General features: G+C 41.3%; 1 protein-coding gene across 1 annotated transcript in view; it reads right to left on the bottom strand.

Moving 5' to 3' along the window:
- ncanb (neurocan b) overlaps positions 1-26980 on the bottom strand; it is a 377055-nt gene that overhangs the window by 272808 nt on the left and 77267 nt on the right. Inside the window, exon 8 of the mRNA XM_034179195.1 lies at positions 22427-23626. Coding sequence (XP_034035086.1) covers positions 22427-23626 — 1200 coding nt within the window. The remainder of the gene's footprint in view (positions 1-22426; positions 23627-26980) is intronic.

The following is a 26980-nucleotide window of genomic DNA, read 5'->3' as shown; positions in this document are numbered from 1 at the left end:
GAGGAGAGGAGCCTGAAAGCTGAAGGCTCTTCCTCCCATTCTACTCTTACAAACCCTAGGAACTACAAGTAAGCCTGCAGTCTGAGAGCGAAGCGCTCTATTTGGGTGATATGGTACTATGAGGTCCATAAGATAAGATGGGACCTGATTATTCAAAACCTTATAAGTAAGAAGAAGAATTTTAAATTCTATTCTAGAATTAACAGGAAGCCAATGCAGAGAGGCCAATATGGGTGAGATATGCTCTCTCCTTCTAGTCCCTGTCAGTACTCTAGCTGCAGCATTTTGAATTAACTGAAGGCTTTTCAGGGAACTTTTAGGACAACGTGATAATAATGAATTACAATAGTCCAGCCTAGAGGAAATAAATGCATGAATTAGTTTTTCAGCATCACTCTGAGACAAGACCTTTCTAATTTTACAGATATTGCGCAAATGCAAAAAAGCAGTCTTACATATTTGTTTAATATGCGCATTGAATGACATATCCTGATCAAAAATGACTCCAAGATTTCTCACAGTATTACTAGAGGTCAGGGTAATGCCATCCAGAGTAAGGATCTGGTTAGACACCATGTTTCTAAGATTTGTGGGGCCAAGTATAATAACTTCAGTTTTATCTGAGTTTAAAAGCAGGAAAATAGAGGTCATCCATGTCTTTATGTCTGTAAGACAATCCTGCAGTTTAGCTAATTGGTGTGTGTCCTCTGGCTTCATGGATAGATAAAGCTGGGTATCATCTGCGTAACAATGAAAATTTAAGCAATGCTGTCTAATAATACTGCCTAAGGGAAACATGTATAAAGTGAATAAAATTGGTCCTAGCACAGAACCTTGTGGAACTCCATAATTAATCTTAGTCTGTGAAGAAGATTCCCCATTTACATGAACAAATTGTAATCTATTAGATAAATATGATTCAAACCACCGCAGTGCAGTGCCTTTAATACGGCATGCTCTATGGCATGCTCTAATCTCTGTAATAAAATTTTATGGTCAACAGTATCAAAAGCAGCACTGAGGTCTAACAGAACAAGCACAGAGATGAGTCCACTGTCTGAGGTCATAAGAAGATAATTTGTAACCTTCACTAATGCTGTTTCTGTACTATGATGAATTCTAAAACCTGACAAACTCTTCAAATAGACCATTCCTCTGCAGATGATCAGTTAGCTGTTTTACAACTACCCTTTCAAGAATTTTTGAGAGAAAAGGAAGGTTGGAGATTGTCTTATAATTAGCTAAGATAGCTGGGTCAAGTGATGGCTTTTTAAGTAATGGTTTAATTACTGCCACCTTAAAAGCCTGTGGTACATAGCCAACTAATAAAGACAGATTGATCATATTTAAGATCAAAGCATTAATTAATGGTAGGGCTTCCTTGAGCAGCCTGGTAGGAATGGGGTCTAATAGACATGTTGATGGTTTGGAGGAAGTAACTAATGAAAATAACTCAGACAGAACAATCGGAGAGAAAGAGTCTAACCAAAGACCGGCATTACTGAAAGCAGCTAAAGATAACGATATGTCTTTGGGATAGTTATGAGTAATTTTTTCTCTAATAGTTAAAATTTTATTAGCAAAGAAAGTCATGAAGTCATTACTAGTCAAAGGAATACTCGGTTTGTCAGCCTGGCTACAGTGCTGAAAAGAAACCTGGGGTTGTTCTTATTTTCTTCAATTAGTGATGAGTAGTAAGATGTCCTATCTTTACGGAGGGCTTTTTTTTTTATACAGCAACAGACTCTTTTTCCAGGCTAAGTGAAGATCTTATAAATTAGTGAGACGCCATTTCCTCTCCAACTTACGGGTTATCTGCTTTAAGCTGCGAGTGTGTGAGTTATACCACGGAGTCAGGCACTTCTGATTTAAGGCTCTCTTTTTCAGAGGAGCTACAGCATCCAAAGTTGTCTTCAATGAGGATGTAAAACTATTGACGAGATACTCTATCTCACTCAGAGTTTAGGTAGCTACTCTGCACTGTGTTGGTATATGGCATTAGAGAACATAAAGAAGGAATCATATCCTTAAAACCTAGTTACAGCGCTTTCTGAAAGACTTCTAATGTAATGAAACTTATTCCCCACTGCTGGGTAGTCCATCAGAGCAAATGTAAATGTTATTAAGAAATGATCAGACAGAAGGGAGTTTTCAGGGAATACTGTTAAGTCTTCAATTTCCATACCATACGTCAGAACAAGATCTAAGATACAAGTATGATTAAAGTGGTGGGTGGACTCATTTACATTTTGAGCAAAGCCAATTGAGTCTAATAATAGATTAAATGCAGTGTTGAGGCTGTCATTCTCAGCATCTGTGTGGATGTTAAAATCGCCCACTATAATTATCTTATCTGAGCTAAGCACTAAGTCAGACAAAAGGTCTGAAAATTCACAGAGAAACTCACAGTAACGACCAGGTGGACGATAGATAACAAATAAAACTGTTTTTTGGGACTTCCAATTTGGATGGACAAGACTAAGAGTCAAGCTTTCAAATGAATTAAAGCTCTGTCTGGGTTTTTGATTAATTAATAAGCTGGAATGGAAGATTGCTGCTAATCCTCCACCTCGGCCCGTGCTACGAGCGTTCTGGCAGTTAGTGTGACTCGGGGGTGTTGACTCATTTAAACTAACATAATTATCCTGCTGTAACCAGGTTTCTGTAAGGCAGAATAAATCAATATGTTGATAAATGATTATATCATTTACTAACAGGGACTTAGAAGAGAGAGACCTAATGTTTAATAGACCACATTTAACTGTTTTAGTCTGTGGTGCAGTTGAAGGTGCTATATTATTTTTTCTTTTTGAATTTTTATGCTTAAATAGATTTTTACTGGTTATTGGTGGTCTGGGAGCAGGCACCGTCTCTACAGGGATGGGGTAATGAGGGGATGGCAGGGGGAGAGAAGGTGCAGGGAGGTGTGTAAGACTACAACTCTGCTTCCTGGTCCCAACCCTGGATAGTCACGGTTTGGAGGATTTAAGAAAAGTGGCCAGATTTCTAGAAATGAGAGCTGCTCCATCCAAAGTGGGATGGATGCCGTCTCTCCTAACAAGACCAGGTTTTCCCCAGAAGCTTTGCCAATTATCTATGAAGCCCACCGCATTCTTTGGACACCACTCTGACAGCCAGCAATTCAAGGAGAACATGCGGCTAAACATGTCACTCCCGGTCCGATTGGGGAGGGCCCCAGAGAAAACTACAGAGTTCGACATTGTTTTTGCAAAGTTACACACCGATTCAATGTTAATTTTAGTGACCTCCGATTGGCGTAACCGGGTGTCATTACTGCCGACGTGAATTACAATCTTACCAAATTTACGCTTAGCCTTAGCCAGCAGTTTCAAATTTCCTTCGATGTCGCCTGCTCTGGCCCCCGGAAGACAATTGACTATCGTTGCTGGTGTCGCTAACTTTACATTTCTCAAAACAGAGTCGCCAATAACCAGAGTTTGATCCTCGGCGGGTGTGTCGCCGAGTGGGGAAAAACGGTTAGAAATGTGAACGGGTTGGCGGTGTACACGGGGCTTCTGTTTAGGGCTACGCTTCCTCCTCACAGTCACCCAGTCGGCCTGCTTTCCCGGCTGCTCGGGATCTGCTGGAAGGGAACTAACGGCGGCTAAGCTACCTTGGTCTGCACCGACTACAGGGGCCTGGCTAGCTGTAGAATTTTCCACGGTGCAGAGCCGAGTCTCCAATTCGCCCAGCCTGGCCTCCAAAGCTACGAATAAGCTACACTTATTACAAGTACCATTACTGCTAAAGGAGGCCGAGGAATAACTAAACATTTCACACCCAGAGCAGAAAAGTGCGGGAGAGACAGGAGAAGCCGCCATGCTAAATCGGCTAAGACCTAGTAGTTGCGCTAAGCTAGCGGATTCCTAAAAACACAGAAAGTGAATAATGTGTAAATAATTTAGAGGTGATTCAGCAGAGGGAGTGCTTTAGTTAAGGCACGCGAAGATTACACTGTGAAACAAATCATTATCTAGTTATCTAGATCAATCTAACTGCGCAGATTAAACAGCTAACAGATACAGCAAAACACCGCTGTGCTCCGGAACAGGAAGTGATACAATACAGCAGTGAGAGCCAACCACCAGTAGAGGCAAGCCCTCTACTGGTGGCCCAGTAGAGCCACCAGTAAGCCCTCAACCACAATGTATTGTACCACAATATGCATTGTACCACATCATGGAACCTTCTTGGGTCTTGGATGATAACCACCCAACGATACAACCACACATCTTGAAAGTAATCAGCCAGCAGAAATGTGTGTGTCCCCTTAGCCAAAGCTGATACTCCTGGTTTTTAGTCATCTTAGCAACTGCTTATTTGACACAAACTCATTTCAGCTGTACCCAAGGATCCTCTAAAGAGACAGAGTACCAAAGATATCTAGTTGCAGCCGTAGGTTCACTGGCTAGCATACAAGGCTGACAACCACCAGAAAGACATGGACCGCCGGTCTCCTGCAAAGATATCAGCTTTGTCAAATGGCTCTGTCCATTGACCTCATGACTCCACAAGCTCTTCCCGGGTGTCTCTTGATGGCAAATACCCAGAACTAGAGAAATGAACGTGACTGCCGAGATAAGTGAATGTCTCTTCAAGTTGAACACTTTCATCACATACAGATACACTTCTGATGGCTAAGTTCAGGAAGTCATTAAAAGCCTGGCTTCAGAACCACCCTAAAGCCAGATACTCTGATTTATTGCTCAACATCTGAAGTGGTGCAATCAGTGTATCCATTGATTCCGAAAAACCCTTATGTACCCACAACATTAGCCAAATATGGAAATCATTGAAGGAATATGGGTGAACACAAAAGAAAATCCAGTGGTTTCAGATTTATGCTCTTCCTTATGAGTGTTAAGTTCCTCAAAATTATATAAAACTTTGAAATAGGATCTTAGGTGTCACCATAAACCTTTTATCTGTTTGTGGAATTGGTTGTCAGTGCTGACAACCAATCCTACAAATGCTTCAGTAATTTTCATTATTTAAATAAAATATCAATAATTAGATCTGTTAAATTGTTTAATAATTCTTGCTCCAGGTCTTTCTTATTTAGAGGCATTTAAGTAAATGTGTTCGTGGATGAGAAAGAAGGTGATCTTACAGTAACTTGGCTTGGTAGTAGCAATTTGTCCTTTCATGTCCTCCAAGGAAACGCAGTCTTGATAAAATAGTGAAATATTCTTTCAGTTAAAGGAAGCAGAATCCTGAAGTATAATCTGATACAGACTGAATAATAGTTCATCACTTTGCTCGGGTTAGTCTGTTCCACTCTGCACAGCTGCACACTGACTCGACTCCGCCAAGGATTACATTCAATCTGACAGTGTTCTCGCCAAACTCTTCGTCTCAGTGTGTCCCTCACATAATTTGCATTTGGTGGCATGCTCAGGTGATGCTATATTAAAAAAAAAAAAAAAAAAAAAAAAAAAAACTCGTCACACCCTCAGGGGCTTTGAGGCTTAACATGACAATAAGAAATATATTCATCTGGTAAGAACTTTCAAAGAAAATGTTTTTTTAATGGAATGACATATGGCTCACCAGAGGCCTTTTCTTACCTGGTTTAGCAAACATGCCAAATACTACACTAAAACTAGACAAGGAGAGGATGCCTGAATGCTCCAACAAGCAGTTGATGGTTGCATCTGCTGTGTGACTCAAAGCATTAGTTTGTTTTATTACTCTGAAAGGAGGTAAAGTTTTCAATGCCATTTGTCTGAGAGCAGGATTACGCAAAGTGTATTGAAGTGATTTTCTTGAAATGTGGTGTGAGGGTGGCATTTGGGCCAAGTAGGAAACGTTAACTTTTGGATCTGATCAAGCAGGCAGCTCCACAGCTTTTTGTTTATTTATATTTTAACATTGTAAGTTAGGCCAATTAAGAAGATTTTTGTCAGGTTTGCAGAAATTAATACATAGACATCATAAAAAATAAAAATCAGGTATTTACATTATGAGATATTTCAACAATATATTTAATTTGGTGTGAATCCCTATAAAGACTGGGATTTTTTGCATCAAAATATGAATTTTTAAGGGGAGCAAGTATGTTGGTACCATATAATACCATCTATAAATTCATCAAAGTTTGATCATTCTGTTGTGTTCGTTATATCAGAAATAAATATTATGGTTGTACACTCAGTCTCCAACTACTCTACTCCAACTAGGACTGATGAAGCTTTTCTGGATGAAGAGTGAAATATTTTCATCTTGCGGTTTGGTGCTAATGTGACTCCAAATGCAGTGAATCAGCAGGATATGTTCAAACAGTGTTCTTCAAAGCCAATTTCAGTCTAAGGTCATACACACAAACTCACTGTTCAAAGCAAAAAGTCCAAAATCAAACAGCAGGATCAAAGGTCACAAAAGAAAATACAAGTCAAACCAGAACATCTGACTTGGAAGACACAAACACACAGAAACACTAATGCAAAAAGAACCACCAACCAAGAAACTGGAAACTGGAAAGCAGAGTTTAAATACACTGGGAAGTGATTACAACTGACTGCAGGTGCACTAATGACTAAATGAGTTCAGGTGTGAGCGCAAACAGGAAGAAAGCAAACCAAACAAGAACAGAGAAGACTGTCAACGTAAAACAGGAAGTAGGGTAAACCTGACAAGCCATTAGAATAAAACCAGAGTAGGATATTTAGAAATAAATGTAAAACTCAATAACACTTAGAAGCAAGACTGAAAACAGATATACACTTAAAGAATGAACCAGAACTAAAATTACTAAAGAGTTAATCTCCTTTCACACCGGGCATCCATAGAGTTGCATTGTGCTGCATATCTTACGTGTGTGTGTGTGTGTGTGTGTGTGTGTGTGGGGGGGGGGGGGAGTTCAGCAGAGTCCAGTGGGCTGAATAAAATTTAGTAATGTAGGTATGTACTGATAAAAAACGTAAAGGATTTTTCGCCGGACTGATGTAGGGTAGCATACAATTGCAGAGGCTTGATGTACAGTAGTGCAGTGTTACATAGACTTTCATACAGTACCGGAGTGTTGTATTGCGTACAGCAACTAGATGACTGAGAAGCTCCACAGACAGCTGTCAGGTTGATGATTTTTTTAATGTCAAGGGAAGTACAGCATGAGGAGATTCCTGTGTTATTTTTTCTTCCTCAGATTTCTCTTTCTGGAACCTGTGGTCAAAATATTACAAGGTACATGCTCTCAGATCACTTCTAGCTGTTACTTGAGAAAGTTGCTTTTACTCTCTCCATCAAATCTGACAACAATTCTCCTGATTTGACTTAAATGGGAATAGAGACGTAAGCAATGTTTACTCAAAACCTTAATCTAAAACCAATATGAGAAAAAAGTTGGTATTGGAGAAAGACTACACAATAAATGTCTCATAACAATGCTTTATGCACATATGAGCATAAGGCATTGTAGTAAGAGAACAAATACATGATTAAAAGCCATATGGTGTGCACCAAAAAATTAAAATTAAAGCTGGGCATTTGTAGTTATTGTGTTACTGAATTACTTTGGTTTGCCATGAAACGTATCTTTACAGAGCTCAGAAATGGAAAACAAGTATATAAAGAACAGTAAACTTGTTTAAAAAATCAAGACATGCAGACATTCATCCATCTGTCATCCTGGGAACGGTGACTCACACGGTCTCAAAAATAAAATACAGCGGTTAGTGAAGGCGCTCCGAGGGACTAAATGATCACCGAGTTTTGTTGTGACATCAAAGATAATAAATTACATTTATGAAGCCATAAAAATGTCCATGCAAGTCATTTTGTGCGTTTTTTCAAGCTCACTGCAAAATATTAAACAAAGTGAGACAGGCCATGAGCTTCACAAACATATTTATTAGTTTCATTGTTTTTGTCATGTTTAAATCAAAACCCTGAACTCCAAATGTGCACTTGAACCAAGAGAGAGCAGTCTGATTATTTTCTTATTTCTTATCTCCTAACTGACAAATATAATTATTTAGGAACTATGTTTTAGGGGAATTTCACGCCAGGGACACAGCCTCGGATCGGAGTACTTTGACTCCACAGTACAATAGTGTGAACATTGTGTACTGTACTGGATCACAGAATATGTTACTGTACCTGGGTCCACTTGAAAAGGTGGTCTCGAGTATGGTTTTACAATGTGAAAGCAAAGACGGCAGTGGGTGGGTTGGGGGTGGGGTTGGGTCAGGTGGGGTGGGGGGTCATCTCAGGTATGGTATTATGCAATGGTACCAAATACAAAACACCCTCAATCTAACAGTTTAAAGCAAAAATCAACTTGCAAAATTAGTAGTATTTATAAGTATTTGTAATTCATGAGAATTGAAGTGTTTGGGTTTCCATTTTTCTTGGATTGACACCAAGATCCAGGCTTTCACTGACTTCCTGGACCTACTCAACACAAGTGCCTGTATATGTAGTGAAAGTGCTGAACTAGTAAAGACAGTGAAATTAATGTCTCTGGGTCCTTGGCCTTAGAGACTGAGAGACACCTGGAAAGTGCTTATAGAGTCACATGGTTGGTTCCGGTACCTTTATTATGGCCCAGTCACATGGCACTTAACGAAGGGTGACGAAGCCCTGACGAAACCTGAAATCTGGACTTTTGTTGGCATCGTTTAACCCTCGCCAGCTTCGGTCTGGCAGCGGTCACTTCGTCAGGATTTTTAAACTGTCGAAAATCTTGAATGAACACCACCGTAAACCTCAATTCGTCCGTATTTAGTTTCACTGTCGTTTGTGACGGTTTGTTATCGTTTGCTTAGTTTTTGTAACGTTAGACTTTCGTTCACTCTTCGTTCACCTCGGTTGAACAAACATGACAACAGCTGAATGAGTAATTAACGTATATGTAACGACGCCTCGACGACCTAAACATTTTCATACAGTAAATATAGCGTTAAGAACGTTTCATCAACTATGTACGGACGTTTCAAACGTTTCGCCTTTGTGTGGGCGCGGCCTTCGTCGGACACGAACAGTTCTCCATGACCAGACACAGACAGTTCGTCATGACCAGCACCATGGATAGTGATGACAACAATCCAACAGTTTTGAGTTGGTTGGTTGTGAGACATTGGTGCCAACCAGTGACTTAAGGTGATGATTCGATGTCTTTGATACAAAGTCTCATTTTGGGAGCTCCTTGGGTACTGCTGGGATGACTTTGTATCAGATGAATGGTACTTAAGGAGACCTAGTTGAGGAGAATGAGGTAAATCACAAGGGAATGTCAGCTACAACATTTAGACTATGTGTATAATCTGGCATGTGTGTGCCTCAGTGTTGAGGACCCAGGTAAAAATCAAGGAACTACCCATATTTCACCTTCCTAAGGGAGTTAGATAGCTAGATGGGGATGGACTGGCCACCTGCCTGGGTGCTTGTCATCCCTGGCATACAGTGGTTCCCTAATGTGGTGTATGTGGTATTAGTCTATCCTCCCTGACCTGACATGATGTTATGTTGTGATTTTTTTTTTTTTTTTTTGCCTTGCAACAAGGTCATTTATGGGTTAAGATCAAAACAAATGGTCACATCCAGATCAACAAACAGTCCCCTGTTCTTTGATACCCATACTGTTTTTGGGTCCCATGCAGTCTTGGAGGTGTTTTGTTAATAAGATACCAACCCTTTTCTCCAAAATTACATATGTCAATGTCCAAAATCAAAGTCATTTTGAAGGTCTACGTCAAAAGTACAGACCACCTCTGTCCATATACCAAAATGATGCCAGATTTACATCTGTAGCCATGTGAGTGGAGTTGCATTAATGAGATTTTGTGACAGAATGATGGACAGAGACCTGCAGTCCTACAACTTCTGAGGTGTGTCGCAGTGGGTGCAAAAAATCGTTGCTACCAAAACCCGTCAATGTCAACAAATGGGGCAGTCTGAATTCTCATCACAGTATATTTAATCTCATTTTTTCATCACCATGCTTGCTTTGTTATTGCACTGGTTAGCAGTAGAAAAGCCTATTCTCCATCAGCAGAGATTGGTGTGTAACGCTGTTTCATCACACACAACAACAGAGCCCAGAGTCCCTCAAGGCTGTTCTTTAAGAAACCCCATTCATTTAATATGCAGCAGCCAACAGGATTAGATTCAACGGGGATGTCTGACATAAAAAAAAAGGCAGAATTACACCATGAAAAAGAAGAAAAAAAAGGAGATAAAGCTGACAGGGAAGGAGAAAAGTGATGAGAATCTTGGCGAAGTTGGTGATCGTACAGGGGCCTGATGTTGTAGTACGCTCAAGTTCAAGAGGATTTCAAAAGATTATGATACAGTCATAACAATGACCGGAGGAGTAATAAAAGACATAAAGTCCGGGAGAGTGAATGAGAAACAGAGACGAGAAATGAGGGAGAAAAAAATTGGAGCGAGAAAGCGAGGCAGAGGAATGAATTGACTCCTTTATGCGGCGTAAAGAAAGTAGCCCACTGCTGCTTGTGACAGAAATACCCAATGACTCTCACTGCCAGCACACAAACTGAACATCCATCCACACACACACACACACACACACTGATAACATGCCAGCCCAGCCTGGCCCTGCCTCCATTTATCATGTTCCTCTCTCCTCCACCCACAAACACACTCACTATTCAACCTATTGGCTCTTCTCTTCCAAATTTAACACTCTAATTTGGCTGAGGGCTGGCTGGGGTGTTATTGATGTGCCAGAGGTCTGATCCATCTTGAGTCCAGGACAAGGTGTTTGGCTATAACTCAGAGGCGTCTGTTCCCTGTGTGCCACTTGTGAGACTTGGTATCAGACTGATCTGGATACTTTAAATACTGTACAGACAGCCAACATTTACTGAGTGCAGTCTAATGGACTGTAGTGCCAAATAGCCAAAGGACCTCAATTTTCACTTCATTACCTTTTCAGCCATGCAGCTTGGGAACATTTTTGTAACTTCTTGAGGCCTTTAAACCATGGGGTACTTTTGCAATCATCAGTTCAGCTTCATGACATGAAAATAAACAGGAAAATATTGCTTGCAGTGAGCTGGAAGATAATGTGCCTTATAACTACACTGACTAGCTTTTGGCTTTTGCATATTTTAGGGCATCAGTTCAAAAGTTGTTGTTGTTGTCCATTCAGCTGCTCCCGTTTTTGTTCGGGGTCACCACAGCGGATACAGTCATATTCGCATCAGTATTTAGCACAAGTGTTACGCCAGATGCCCTTCCTGATGCAACTCCAGTTTTACCTGGAGAAACACACACAGCCGCTGGTGTTCCAAAGAGGTCTCCCATCCAAGTACTAAACAGGTCCTGTACTGCTTAGCTTCTGAGATCTGACGGGATCAGGCTGACACAGAGCAGACCGGCTGTGCATCAGTTCAAAAGTAATAATAATAACAATAATAACAGTAATAATGACTCAACTGGCTTTTTATGGTGGCCATCAGAGGCCACAATAGTTCTCATTTAACACACACACACACACACACACACACACACACACACACACACACACACACACACACACACACACACACACACACACACACACACACACACACATACAAAAAAAAATGCTTTGCAAAGTTTCACAACACAACATGCAGGACTTACACTGGTGGTTGGGCTGGAGCCAAAACCAGCAGTCTGTTATGTGTCGACGCGGGTTGAAGAGCGGACCTGCGTCAGACGGAACCCAGCGCTAAAAATAACCAGAAAGCGGTTCCAATAACAAAAACAATTTATTTATTTCCCCCGCTAGTGCATAATAAAGTGTAAAAACGAAAATAGCGTCCTTCTGGTGGAGTGAAGGCTGGCACGCTCTCCAGCGCCCAAAAGGATCGAAGCCCGGCGCTCCTGGACTCACCACTACCGCCAAACACCCCCCAGGTGGACACAACAAACCGACTCTCTGCGAAGGATAGAAGAGGTGAGGTAAGTCAGCAGTTACAACTAATATCCTTCAAAAGACACACACTATCAGCAACACATTCAGGTCTGTATTTTAAGCTTTATGCAAATGAGCAGCTTCTCACAACAGGTGGAGGATCACTTGTCCGCACGCCACAGCAGTGAGAAGCAAGCTGCACCATTCTCATCACAATTCAAATATACTGCGTAACAAAATACCAAGTTACTATCAACAATTAGTCAAATACTTAATCACCTCTGATATGTGCTGACAGCATGTGTCCCTCACCCTTCCTCCTTCACGGGCTCGATGTGTCAAACCCAGGTGCGGTCCTCAGCGTCTCACAAACGAACATCACAAGGTCGAGTTCCCGGCAGTTCTGCTTGAATCACACATGACTTAAATGCAGAACGCCATCCAATTATCTGCTTCAGCTGAAAGTCTTTAAGGCTGCACGTGAGCACCATTCACAGGTGCTGCACATGATGTTGATGAGGGTGAAGGACTCTTCAGCCAGCACCTTCTCCACAGACAAATCAGTTCTCATGCCACCTGGAGAGCAAAGAAAAGAAAAGAACACCAAAATGTCCAGCCACACCCCCCAACACACAACAGTACCCCCCCTTTAACGGGAAGCCTCCCGGCGACCAAACAGACCAGGCCCGAGAACAGCACCTCCCTCCGGGGTCCTCATCAGGAAGCAGACAGCACAACGCTCCCAAGGTCCACCACAGACAGCAGGACAGGGCACCGCAGCTGGAAGGCCGGCTGGCATCAACAAAAATCCCAAAACAGTCCCTAGTATAATCCAACACACAAGAAAAAACACAAAACCCACCCAAAACCTCCCCAGGGGACCGTCCCATCCAACCCCGGGAAGAAAAGAAAAACACCCAAACGCAAAAACCCAACACAGCCCCACAAACACAATACAAACATAAATGCATAAAAGAAAAATAACAAACAACCCCCCCAGAACGACCTGCAGAGCCCAACCCCCCCCAGAAGGCCTTTACCGCCAGTTCCAGGAGGAACAGCCAGAACCAGAATCCCACAAAGGTCCCCAGGTGTACATGGAGCAAACGGCGCCCCCCAGAGGACCGTACCATCAACCCCAGGAGGTACCCTCCCCACAACCCCGGAAACCCAGACCCGGCCACACTTGGCTAGTCGGCCCCAAGCCAATTCCCCCCCCAGAGGACCGTCCCATCAACCCTGGAGGTGGAACCCGGAAGGAAACAAAACAAAATCAAAATCCAACCCCCAGAGGACTACCAAAAACAACCCTGGGGGGATATAAAACGACCGTAAACCCTGTTACCTTCCCCGGCACCCCGAAAGACCCCAGGTCCCTCCCAGAGCCCCTCGGTGGCTCAATTTTGGCGAACGGCTCAAAACATTAAGCCGGGGAAGGGAACAGGAAAAACTAACCCAGCCCCAACCCCAAGGCGCAGCGGAAAACCGGAAATACGTCCGGTGCCCCAACTCGACCATACCCCAGCCTCTCGGGAGGGGTGGAACTACCGAAATGGCGAACGGCAACAGATCGGCCCACCCCTCCGACTGAGGTATGTTCCCGCTGGACCACACCCCAGCAACACCAATGACGAACGGTACAAAGGCTCACCGAGGCTGGAGTGGAACCGGGCCCTAACCAAACCAAGAAAAACGCCCCTAACACCCCCCCCCCCCCAGGTGCAGAGGTCTTCTGAGAACGCTCAGCGTGACCAACCTGCACCACCCCACAACCCACAAGACGAACGGTCTTGGGGCAAGTGAGGTTGGGGTTAGGGATGTAGGGAAATAAAAAACAACAAAATAAAACGACCCAACAACCCAAACAGAAAATACCTAAAAACACATAAAATTAACAATTAAGTGAGCCCAGACGGGCTTCTAACCACCTAACATTCACTCCACCAGACACGCCTCTGACTCCCCAAACAAATTATAACCCCTATTTAAAGAAAACAAAACATTAACCCATACAAGATTTTTTTTTTTTTTTTTTTTTTTTGTGTGTGTTATTTTGCCTGTCCCAGAACACCTGGAGATATGTCACCAGAGAACATTGCATCAAAAATGAAGCACAGGCTTCAACGTCTCCCGCATAAGGCTCCGGACGACAAACAATCAGTTCGGACGTCGAATCTCTGGGAGACGGAGTTATCTGCACCAGTATCGATGGTGCCGCAGCTGGAGCAGCAGGAAGCGGAACGGCTTGCGCTACAAGCTCCGCAACACGGGCGTCCGCTGGCCCAATTTGGCTTGTGAGATGCGGCAATTGTTCCCATATTTTCTCCAAGTGTTCTTGAACTTTTTCGGCAAAAGGAACCGCCTCTGCCGCTGGGTTCATTATGGAATGGCCGGGAACTACTGTTATGTGTCGACGCGGGTTGAGGAGCGGACCTGCGTCAGATGGAACCCAGCGCTAAAAATAACCAGAAAGCGGTTCCAATAACAAAAACAATTTATTTATTTCCCCCGCTAGTGCATAATAAAGTGTAAAAATGAAAATAGTGTCCTTCTGGTGGAGTGAAGGCTGGCACGCTCTCCAGCGCCCAAAAGGATCAAAGCCTGGCGCTCCTGGACTCACCACTACCGCCAAACACCCCCCAGGTGGACATGACAAACCGACTCTCTGCGAAGGATAGAAGAGGTGAGGTAAGTCAGCAGTTACAACTAATATCCTTCAAAAGACACACACTATCAGCAACACATTCAGGTCTGTATTTTAAGCTTTATGCAAATGAGCAGCTTCTCACAACAGGTGGAGGATCACTTGTCCGCAAGCCACAGCAGTGAGAAGCCAGCTGCACAATTCTCATCACAATTCAAATATACTGCGTAACAAAATACCAAGTTACTATCAACAATTAGTCAAATACTTAATCACCTCTGATGTGTGCTGACAGCATGTGTCCCTCACCCTTCCTCCTTCACGGGCTCGATGTGTCAAACCCAGGCGCGGTCCTCAGCGTCTCACAAACGAACATCACAAGGTCGAGTTCCCGGCAGTTCTGCTTGAATCACACATGACTTAAATGCAGAACGCCATCCAATTATCTGCTTCAGCTGAAAGTCTTTAAGGCTGCACGTGAGCACCATTCACAGGTGCTGCACATGATGTTGATGAGGGTGAAGGACTCTTCAGCCAGCACCTTCTCCACAGACAAATCAGTTCTCATGCCACCTGGAGAGCAAAGAAAAGAAAAGAACACCAAAATGTCCAGCCACACCCCCAACACACAACACAGTCATAGGGACAGAGGCAGCGTACACCCTGGACAGGATACCAGAATGGATATATATGAACAAATTAAATGAATTTTACCAGAAAAAATATGAAATATCTTGTGTTCATACTATCCGCATAGAATTCCTTCCTTCCTTCCTTCCTTCCTTCCTTCCTTCCTTCCTTCCTTCCTTCCTTCCTTCCTTCCTTCCTTCCTTCCTTCCTTCCTTCCTTCCTTCCTTCCTTCCTTCCAGTAATTCCAACTTTTTTTTCTGATTCAGGGTTGTAATTCATTATTGTTAAATATAGATTATGTTATAAAGATGTGTTTTCACTTAGTGATTAAAGTGTACTAACATATTGCCCATGGGGATCTAGATTGGGTCATGTTTATAAAATCGGTAGCTGACATTTTTCAAGGGTGGTAATAAATTGTGCAAAGTTTCTATAATGAGTTGGAATGGTGTGTGGGACCAGAATGTATTTAGAACCTTAGACCTCAACAGTTTTTAGAAGAGCTCAACCTTTCTATTTCTTGTTAATTACTTGATTTTTTTTAATGTTAATTTACTGTCTTAAAGTATTTATAAATTGTTTAGGTTATTGTTGCATATACACACTATAATTCTTCTTCTTCTTGTGATTATTGTTATTTGTATTCTTATTATTATCAGTATTATTATCTGCATTATTATTATCTGCAGTATTATTACTATTTTTCTTCTATTTGGTCATTTGATTTTTAAGCAGACCACAATGGAAATAAGTGTTTTCACTTTCTTGTGTCATCCATGTATTTTTAATGCATTTACAGTTTTATTTATGTACTTACATTGAACTTAATAAATAAAATCACGCATGCACGCATGCATGCATGCTTTTGATATATAGATGATTTACCCCCCCCCTCCCACCTTTGGATTGGTGTGTGAGTCCAGAATATAATTATCAACATCCATTGTTCAGTGTTGTTAGCTAATATCCATAGTCTCTCCAAAAATATTAGTCCTATCAACGTTCCGTTTTAGCGACATTCATCCTTGATCCAAAATACATAAACATACCAAACGGCAAATGCCAGCTCTCCCCAGGTTGTCCGTGATCGAAGTTAAACACACGTAGGCACACATACACGTATGCAGAGGCCACGTGGCTTTTAACATATAGATGGTGATGGAAGTTACACAAGCAAATGTACACATGCACACACACACACACACACACACACACACACACACACACACACACACACACACACACACACACACACACACACACACACACACACACACACAGCTTTTTGTCTTTGCTGCAAGCAGGTGCTTTTATTTTTACACACCACAAACAGAGATGTTGGCAGAAGACATCAAATGCATTACTCTGTGAGTCTTAACTGGAATAAGCAGGTGTAGAAAATAGATTATTATTAATATTATTATTATTGATATATTACTATTTTGTATAAATACATTTGAATTAAGATCAAGGAGGGCAAAATAGTTTTTGCATGCACTCTGCAGCATATACGATGTGTAATTGTGCATGCATGATGGAGTGGCATGTAAAATGACTTTTGTGCTCCTGAGCAAGCTTATCAAGCTGTCTGCCTACTGGTGCATTTTCTCATAGGTCTGTTTTTATGTGCATTTATGTGTGAATGCATGTCAACTCATCTGTGTATGTTTAGCTGCAGGACAGAGTGATGTGGAAGTGAATAGCTTACTACTATATATATATACTAAGGAGGAACATGTAAAGAACAACAAAAAGTAAGTGGTTGAAACTGGGTTGAGCATGAACAGTGCAGGTACTGTGGATCTGATCTGTGTGATACTATGGGACTGGGTTAATATGGTCTGTGATCATGAAGAGGAATGTGCTCCCACCTCCAGCACTGTGGAGGACTTGCTCACCTCTCCCTCGACCCGCCCTCTCCTACCAGTCCATCCTTCTGCCCTTTCTCTCCTCTGTCTCTGTCTTTCTGCGTTAATAGGCAGACACCCAATGCTGAAATTGTCTCTGCACCATAGCTGACAACTACAAAAGGTTATTCAAAGGAGGGGTGTCACTGCTGCTTCTAACAAGAGCAGGGTCATTCACTCCATTCAAATGTTACCAAATCAGAAACAATAATAAAGGCAAAAAAGCACTCTTGTACTGTTGTACTATTTCTTTTGCAACACTGCAAGAACTCAGATTTTAAAAAGTTGTAATTTAAGGGCTATATCACTTAACACATGCAAAATTATCTGCCAACATAACAGTAAAGTATGATTTGTCAAGTTTCTTTTAAAAACAAGTAATTTTTTTCTATAAGTTTATCTATAAGTTGCACCACAGTATGAGTCTCAGGGCCTCCCAAATTAGTTAAAAAAACAAAACAAAAAACAAACTTGACTTATACTCTGGAAAATGCGGTATGTTAAAAAAACAAAACAAAACAAAAAATCAATGAATATCTTATGACTCATGTTTTGACTTAAAACAAGGAAAATATCTCTGAGTAACCTTATCAGTATAAGAAAATGTTATTAAAGTCAGTGTTATGTTAGTGCTATCATCTTTAAATAAGCACATATGGTATGTAATTTATCTTGAATCTAGTACAGCTAGACTTAAAATAAGACAATTAATAACACAACAAATACGGAACAACATGCTTGAAACAAGTGAAATACTTGAAACAAGTGACATGCTCTAGTACAAAAACTGTCTGGAAGAAAAAAAAAATTCCTAGTCTAAAAATAAACATAATTTGCCTTTAAATAAAATATTTCATCTAAGTAAGATCTCTTTTTTTTTTTTGCAGTGAATGAACAGCCAGTGGTGGGAACAGCTAACTAATCTGCTAACCATTAAGTGTGACAAGACGAAACTGGAAAAAAAATAAAATAAATAAATAAAACAATAAAACATTTAGTTGAAGCTACTGCTGATGGTTAACTGCTAATATTTATTAATGAACTACCAGAAATACCTGTTGGTTAGAATGCATAATGCAAAAGATCGAAAACATAAATGCAGTGAACATATTTTAGTCAAAGAATGGATGATTTTAAAAAAAGATTCTGTAAATACTGGTCATGGGTGCTGCACTGTTGGAAGAAAACAGTGGTTACTGTCATCCTCTTTGATTGTACTATCACTCTACACTCTGCTCAAACAAGTTGAAAAAATTAAAACTTTGAGCAAAGTACACATGTATTTATTATCTTTCAGTCACCATTATCATCATCATGTTCACTATCATATTAGAGGTATGATGACTTTGAGTGACAGCTACTGTGTTGTGTCTTTGGTTGTTCAGAGGGTGCTGGCTGCCTCTATGTTTTTGTCAATCATCACGCTCCAGAGATAAAATGCAATTGGCATTCATGCTCATTTCAAGCAAATATGAATAAATGTTGTTACTAAACAGGAAAATGTGCTGCCTAATGAAACCAACAACTGACAAAATTAACTTCTGTACTCCTGAACTTCGACCAGAGATATTTTACCTATCAGGCAGCACACACGAGAAAAATAATGGAAACAATAGAACTGAGTGATCATATTGGACAAATGCATATGCTCCAACAGGAATCAATATATGATTTTATAGCTTACAAACATTTTGACTGTTAAACTGTATTTAAACAAATGTGACTTAAAGTCAGTGTGAAGGTAATTGGTCTAACTGCTACACTAATGTTTTCTAAAATTAGCTAGAAAGTTAATCTATTCATGAAAAAGTTGACTTTGCTAATTAGTAGTCAACTGATTAGCTGAACTGTGACCATCACTGTGAATGGCAACATGTCACTGTGTGTGTGTGTGTGTGTGTGTGCGTGTGTGTGTGTGTGTGTGTGTGTGTGTGTGTGTGTGTGTGTGTGTGTGTGTGTGACAGCAGGGAAATTACCTCCTAAATAATCACTGTGCAAAAAACAAAAACAAACATAAAAACCAAAACAGACAGAAGGCAGAAAGCAATTCAAATGTAAGAAAGCAAATTAATTGATCATGATGATGTGCAAAATCGAGCACCGCACTGCAAACAAACAAGGCAGGTCTGAATAGAATGTTTTGCAGTGATATTGGATTGCTACTGTGCTTTCTATTGAATCCAGGTTTATCACAAAAGTGTCTTCCTGAGGTTATTAAATGGGAGACAGCAGGTCCCCCACTTCATTATCTCCTGTTATATTAGAAAACATCGCTTGGCCAAAGGCGGTTCCCCTGGGGAAGATGTATTAGGCAGAAAATGGTCATTATGAAAGGTTTTTACATGACAAAGCAGTGATATTATATATATATATATATATATATATATATATATATATATATATATATATATGTGTGTGTGTGTGTGTGTGTGTGTGTGTGTGTGTGTGTTTGCATCATAAGATCCTTCACGTACACAAACTCTGGGTGAGCATAGACAGATATTGTAAAATCATTGAAAAACTGTAAACAAAACACTCACAACTTCTCAGAGATATTCTTTCTGAATGTTCTATTGCAGAAGGAATTTGGCATACTTTGTGGGGAAAAAAAAAGCCTCATGTACCCATTCCTGCATAATTCCAAGCTGTTCCCATGCCTTTCTTGATCTCACCGACATTGCTGAGATAAATGAAAGCCTCAGCAAGTTCAACACTTTCACCACATACAGATGTCCACTACCGCACAGTGATGTTCAAGCCCAGACATGAGATGGCTCATGTGGATGGGCGTCTGGAACACCCTTTGTCTCAGTAAAGATGACCATCTTCTATAAATGACAGCTGTTTTTAAAAATTACAATGAAACAAAGAAACAAAACAAAACAAAAATTACCATCTGTGTCAACCCAGGACTGGTAATCATTGAATGGAGGATTTGTGATGCTGCTTGAAATATTCAATGTCATGTTATCAATCAAAGCAAATCAATACCAGCAAGCTGAAAAACAGCAGTGCCACTGCAATTATTGTGAACACAAATAACAACTGAAAAGAGCAAAAAAGAAGAAAATTGAACTGAAGAAGAAAGGAAAGAAAAGCGGACCAATTAAAGGATGAGACTGGAGACTGCTGTCCCATCTTGTAGTTTGGGTCTGCATTGATTTGTTGGGGACTGTCCCCAGCTCACCTTATTGTGCTCCTCCCAACCCATTAATTACCTCAAAAAGACTTAGTTGGTCTCAACCTGCCTGCAGTGTCTCACTATCTAGAACTGTCTCTACCAAACTAAGACAAAGAAATGACACAAGGAAAGAATGCATGACATACATGGGCAGTCTGAAAAGTTATGACTCCAGAGTGAATAAATAACAAGCAAGAAACTTTTAAATTTCGAAAGATGGGGCTCATCACATTGTCCATCGTTTAATTTCCTATAGCAATGGTTTCCGCAGGTGCTGAAACAGATCCAAAAGTGGATTTGTCAAGAACTTGTGACTGGAACTGCAAAGGAATTTGATACTTTCCTCTGCTGGACTGTCACCGAAGACAGGTTCTTCACTATGACCCAAGAGAAATGGCACTGATTGGGGTCCAGGCATGAGGACTCTGCCCACCAAAAATACAAAGCTGTCCATTTAGGTCTTAATGACCATTTTGGCAGATATAATAAAAGTATCAGCATTTATTTATTTGATGCCTGTTAGCAAGATTACATCAAAACTACTGCACGGATTTTGATGAAATTTTCACCACAGCTAGAAAATGGAATACTCCATTAAATTTTGGAGGTGATCCAGATCCAGATTCTGGATCAAGATGTCAATTTATATACTCTTTGAAGGATTTTGTCTAACCCTAACCCTAACCCAAATTTGCACCACAGATAGATATTAGGGCATGGAAGACTCCACTGAATTTTGGAGGTCATCTGGATACGGATTCTGGATCAAGATTTCCTGTTATATAGGTTTTGAAGGATTACTTCAAAAGGACTTCACAGATTCTCAACAAATATGCACCATAGATAGATATTAGGGCATGGAAGACTCCACTGAATTTTGGAGATGATCCAGATCCGAATTGGCAGACATCAGAATATATCAGAATCTCGCTCAGAATTTTTGGAACACGGCAACACTGTCAACTCTGACAAATATGTGGACACTTTGCAAAAGCTGTGCACACGTTTAAAATCCTGGAAACCACACAGTTCTTTAGCATGACAATGCTCATCCACAAAAAAGTCAACAGACATGGAATTCATTGCAACGGTTCACATTTTACAAGATCTTACCACACCTGCAGTACAGTCTGGATCTTTGCTCTTTGACTTTATCCTTTTCCCCAAGCTGAAAGTACACCTAAGGTTACACCATGGCACTACTGATACAGAGGTCCAAGTAGCTGTGCCTGACTGGAGACACTGGATTTCTTCACTGATGGGATGCAAAAACTTGTCCGGCATTGCCATAGGTGTGTGGAAAAGGAATGGTGACTATGTGGACAAGTAATGACACTGTCTGATAGAGAAAATTCCAAGTTTTAAGCAAATATACAATTCATTGTCAGTATTTCACTTGTTTGTAGAAATAATCACGCAAATGATGGAACTTTTCAGCAAACCCTATAACGTAGATATCAGCATTCTGCGTATGGCTGATTGAACATTAACTCTTGATAAATACAAGAAAATGTCCTATCTCCCTCAAAAATTCTGGATCTGTTCCCTCAATCAGATCTCATCCGAAGGTTCATGATTTTTTTCCCCATTACCCCACCCTTTAACCAAGCTTCAAGAAAATTGGATTCATAGTTTTTGTGTAATCCTGCTAAAATTTAATCTCGAATAGTTGCAGAGAGAGTTACAGATGTGTGAAGTGTTGCAAAGGTGTACCCTTTTGGAGTCCTCTCTAGTTGCTCTCTGTGATGTCACATATATCATTCCTGGCATCTCTGCAGTGAAAAAATTAATCTGTTGCTGTAAATTTCTGGCCATCCTTTAGGATAAATCAACAACCAGTTTAGCAGCTGTTGCTCATGGAAATGTTGAAAACACAGCTGTCAATGTCATGTACTCTCACAGGCGGTGACAACATAGTTTTCCAGTGTAATGTTGTGGAAATGAAAGGAACATGGTGTTTATAATCTGCCACATATTGCAAACATGATTGTATGCTGTAGATGTATTTCAGGTAGTATTGCAGAATTTGTACCCAGAAATGGTGAAGTCACACAGCTGTGTTAACGAAGGAAGGTTACCATCTTGTACATATTGTGACAGTAATTATACCAGTGATGGATTGAACCAAGTTGTATAATTTCAAATCATTCATGATGGTGAACTCATCACAGCCTACATACCTGATGGGATGAGGTCAAAGGCCCAGTTGGTTACCATCCCAAAGGTGTTTTTTGCGTCTTTAGTATCCGCATTCTCTGTTGTCACTGAGGACTGGTATTCCTCCTGCTGTTTTCCCACCATGAAAGGCTCTGACACTGCAGATCTGGATTCCAGTTTTGCACTGCTGATTTTATTTTCTGACATGATGGTGGTCAACTGAAGGACACCCAGAGTGGTTTGCGATCTCTCACTGGGTGCCAGCGTGGCTGTGAGGTATTCCTGCAGGTCGGATGTACTCGTTGTTTGACTCTTCTCCAACCACGCAATGGAAATAGCTGACTCCTCTGGGGAAGAGCTGTCAGAGAGCTTTTCTGTGATAGCTGCTGTGGTGGTAAGATCAGTCCTCTCTGTGTCACTGCTGGTCAGAATCTCTGGTGTGGACACCTCAGTGGTTGCTAGCAGCTCCACTACATTTTCAGGTGTTGAAGTTACTGCCTCAGACATGGTGACTTCCTCTCTACTGCCGTGCCCACCAGTGGTTGTGCTGTACTTTATTAAAACAGGGGTGAATGCTGATTTTGAGCTCTCTTGTATTCTATTTGGGGAGGTAGTGGAGAAATCACTAGCCTGTTGGACAGAAACAACCTCCCCCCTGGCTTCCTCCACTCTCTCGGGCTCCTGGAAGCCCGGCCATGACGTGGTGGGTTGTTGGATGAGCTGCCAGTTGGATAAAGTTGTGCCTTCTGCTGTAGTACCAAACTGACTTGGGCCTTGGCTAAGTGAAAACTCTTCTGTTTCAGAATTTGGTTTGACAGCACTGCTGGTTAGTCCAAACCCGTCTGGGAAATTGTTGCCTTCACCACTCCCCTCAGCTTCTCGCTCATCTCCTGAGGCAGTTGTGGCAGCTGATGAAGTGTTAGCCTCATCTTCGTCCCGCTCCCTCCCCTCGCCTGAATAGTTTTCCAGGCTGTCATGTTTGAGGGAGCTGGGCAGGGTTATCATCTCTAGTGGCCCTGCTTTGGCTTCCATGGGCTCCCAGGTAGAACTTTTACCCACGTAGATCACATTTCTTGGGGTGGTTACTTTGGAGTCATGCAGGGACTTCTTGATGGACCAATGAAATGGGCTGCTGGTGCCAGGCGCAAAGGTTGTGCCTCCACTAGTGCTCTGAGGAGTAGTTATGTAGAGGTGTTCTCTGGGTGTTGGCCTTTCAGTTGGACCTAATGCAATCAATTGAGACAGAAAACGATAACTAACATGACTCCATTATGGGAGGAAGAAAATCATTGTACTAAGCAAAATCAAAACAGCCCTAAAAATACTGTGATAGCTTTGAATTTACGTGTTGATCAGCAAATACTGGAATCTTAGAAGTGTTAGAGATTTAACATGCTAAATGTTAAAATCTTGCAAAGTGTCAGCAGTGTTAGTCAGAGTTGATCATATCAGTATTGATTCAACTCCATACAACTGTAATTTAACTCACTGAAGGTGTGATTTAAACCTGGTCCAGGAGCTGAGTGAGATATGATAGTAACAATAAAAAGGAGAACTCATGTTGCATGTGGGAAAGTTGTTACTCGCTAGGACAATTTTAGTGCTGGGTAAAGTACATGATCGCAGGTCCAAGGGCCCCAGCAGGGGTCAAGGGGGCAGAGCCCCCTGAAGCTATAGGGTTTTATACCTCTAAAACGTTATTGGCAAGCCCTATTTTAACTCATTTTGAGTGGTTTTAGATGCATTGAAAGAAAGAATAATGACAAAAAAAAGGAGAGTCATGTTGTAATATTTTATATTAGTTTTTTTAATGTTCCTGTCAAAGTCTAAGTTAATAAAATAAATAACACTGAAAAGGGTTAAAACACATTAATATTTGATGAGCATATAGCATTTGCTCTCTTTTTCAAAAATGACACAATGTACATTTCAATCCTGAGAAGCAGACAGAGTTTTTCTGTCATGAATGTTTTTTTTCCAACATGTAATAGTATTATTATTATTTTAAACAATATAACCTCTAATTGCCTTGTTTGAACAAGAGCTGAACCTGGACTGATTTGACTGTCAGTTTTTCACTTTTACTGAATGGCTGATGCTCCTCTCCCACTCCTCCTCTCCTCTCGCTCTATCTCATCTGCTCCCTCCCCTTGAGGAGGAGCAGATGTCCCCTTTGCCGACACAGAAGCAACTCTGGATTATGAAACATTTCTGGAGGGTTTTTTTTCCCTTTAAGTCAAAGCAGAGCGCATCTCAATCCACTCTGATCTCTGCTTTCAGCGTTCTGCAGCTTCACAGAGTGCTGAAAGCAGCTGGCTGCTGTTCTCCCTGCTGTTTGCATTTAGATACAAAGAAAATGAGAAATACATTTCTTATTTATTTAATTATTTGGTTGAAATTGCAAAATAAACCAAAAGTACAACTCGATAAGATTGAAATGCGATCGAATTTGTACTTTTTTTTGAAAAATCTGTGGTGGGCGGGACAACTAATTTGAATGCAAGAGCCAGGCAGAAATTTGTAGCACTAGGTGGTACTGCCCCATGCTGCCTACTGTGGCTAGAACCCTGGTTAGGTGAATTACAAATATTAAATTGTTTGTCTATATGTGGCCCTGTGACAGACTGGCATCCTGTCCAAGGTGTACCCTCCTTCTTGCCCTATAACCACTGGGACCCCCCTACCCCGTCACTCCTTGTTTTTGTCCAATAATGTTTATTAGCAATGGTTTCAGCTAACGTTCGCACATACTTTGAAGCAAACATAAATTTATTTGTATCAACTGACATGGTCAAGTTCTTAGTTGAGTTAACATTTCACTTTTCTCATTACCCAGTAAGAAGAGAAAGAAGAAGTCTAGTTTAGCAGAGGCACATTTTATCCAGAATCCTTTGCGATCTGTCTGTGTGTGTTACAAAACCTCAGAATTAGTGCATTATTCAACATTAAAAGATATATGTTATATTTTAACTTTGTACAAATTACAGAATTGACATTAATGGAGTTATTCTATCAGTATTCACACAAAACCATAAGTCAGGATGCCTTTATTTTTCATGACCTCCGCCTGACCGGAGCATTGTGATTGGTAGAGAGCTGGCTTTGTTACTGCTCTCAGGGTGCTTCAGTGCTGTAGCCAGCAGAGAGCAGCATGTTCAAACATAGAAATGCTGACTCATTGTTTGAGTCTTACATCGCTTCCAAAAGCGATCGTGGTGTTAAAACTCAAATTCAGCTTGTTAGTACTTGCAAATGTACCAGAGACAACACTGGAATTTATCCGTTATCTGTAACTTCCGATACATTTTTGGGTGGTTTATCGGTTTATCTTTATCAAAGATAACTTTTCAGTTATCTCATTATCTGTTATTGAAGTTAATTTTTTGGTTATCTGTGCCCACCACTGCTAATAACCAAGCAAATATCTCTTCAAACTCTTCAAATATTAACAGTTTAAAAGTACTCCCTACATAGTTTTGACAATATACACTCAACAAAAATATAAACGCAACACTTTTGGTTTTGCTCCCATTTTGTATGAGATGAACTCAAAGATCTAAAACTTTTTCCACATACACAATATCACCATTTCCCTCAAATATTGTTCACAAACCAGTCTAAATCTGTGATAGTGAGCACTTCTCCTTTGCTGAGATAATCCATCCCACCTCACAGGTGTGCCATATCAAGATGCTGATTAGACACCATGATTAGTGCACAGGTGTGCCTTAGACTGCCCACAATAAAAGGCCACTCTGAAAGGTGCAGTTTTGTTTTATTGGGGGGGGGGGGGGGGGGGGATACCAGTCAGTATCTGGTGTGACCACCATTTGCCTCATGCAGTGCAACATATCTCCTTCGCATAGAGTTGATCAGGTTGTCAATTGTGGCCTGTGGAATGTTGGTCCACTCCTCTTCAATGGCTGTGCGAAGTTGCTGGATATTGGCAGGAACTGGTACACGCTGTCGTATACGCCGGTCCAGAGCATCCCAAACATGCTCAATGGCTGACATGTCCGGTGAGTATGCCGGCCATGCAAGAACTGGGACATTTTCAGCTTCCAAGAATTGTGTACAGATCCTTGCAACATGGGGCCGTGCATTATCCTGCTGCAACATGAGGTGATGTTCTTGGATGTATGGCACAACAATGGGCCTCAGGATCTCGTCACGGTATCTCTGTGCATTCAAAATGCCATCAATAAAATGCACCTGTGTTCTTCGTCCATAACAGACGCCTGCCCATACCATAACCCCACCACCACCATGGGCCACTCGATCCACAACACTGACATCAGAAAACCGCTCACCCACACGACACCACACACGCTGTCTGCCATCTGCCCTGGACAGTGTGAACCGGGATTCATCCGTGAAGAGAACACCTCTCCAACGTGCCAAACGCCAGCGAATGTGAACATTTGCCCACTCAAGTCGGTTACGACAACGAACTGGAGTCAGGTCGAGACCCCGATGAGGACGACGAGCATGCAGATGAGCTTCCCTGAGACGGTTTCTGACAGTTTGTGCAGAAATTCTTTGGTTATGCAAACCGATTGTTTCAGCAGCTGTCTGAG

Source organism: Thalassophryne amazonica, chromosome 10 (assembly GCF_902500255.1).
Source record: "Thalassophryne amazonica chromosome 10, fThaAma1.1, whole genome shotgun sequence".
Taxonomy (NCBI): domain Eukaryota; kingdom Metazoa; phylum Chordata; class Actinopteri; order Batrachoidiformes; family Batrachoididae; genus Thalassophryne; species Thalassophryne amazonica.
Note: the sequence above shows the minus strand (reverse complement) of the source record. Positions and strands in the feature narration are given on the sequence as shown.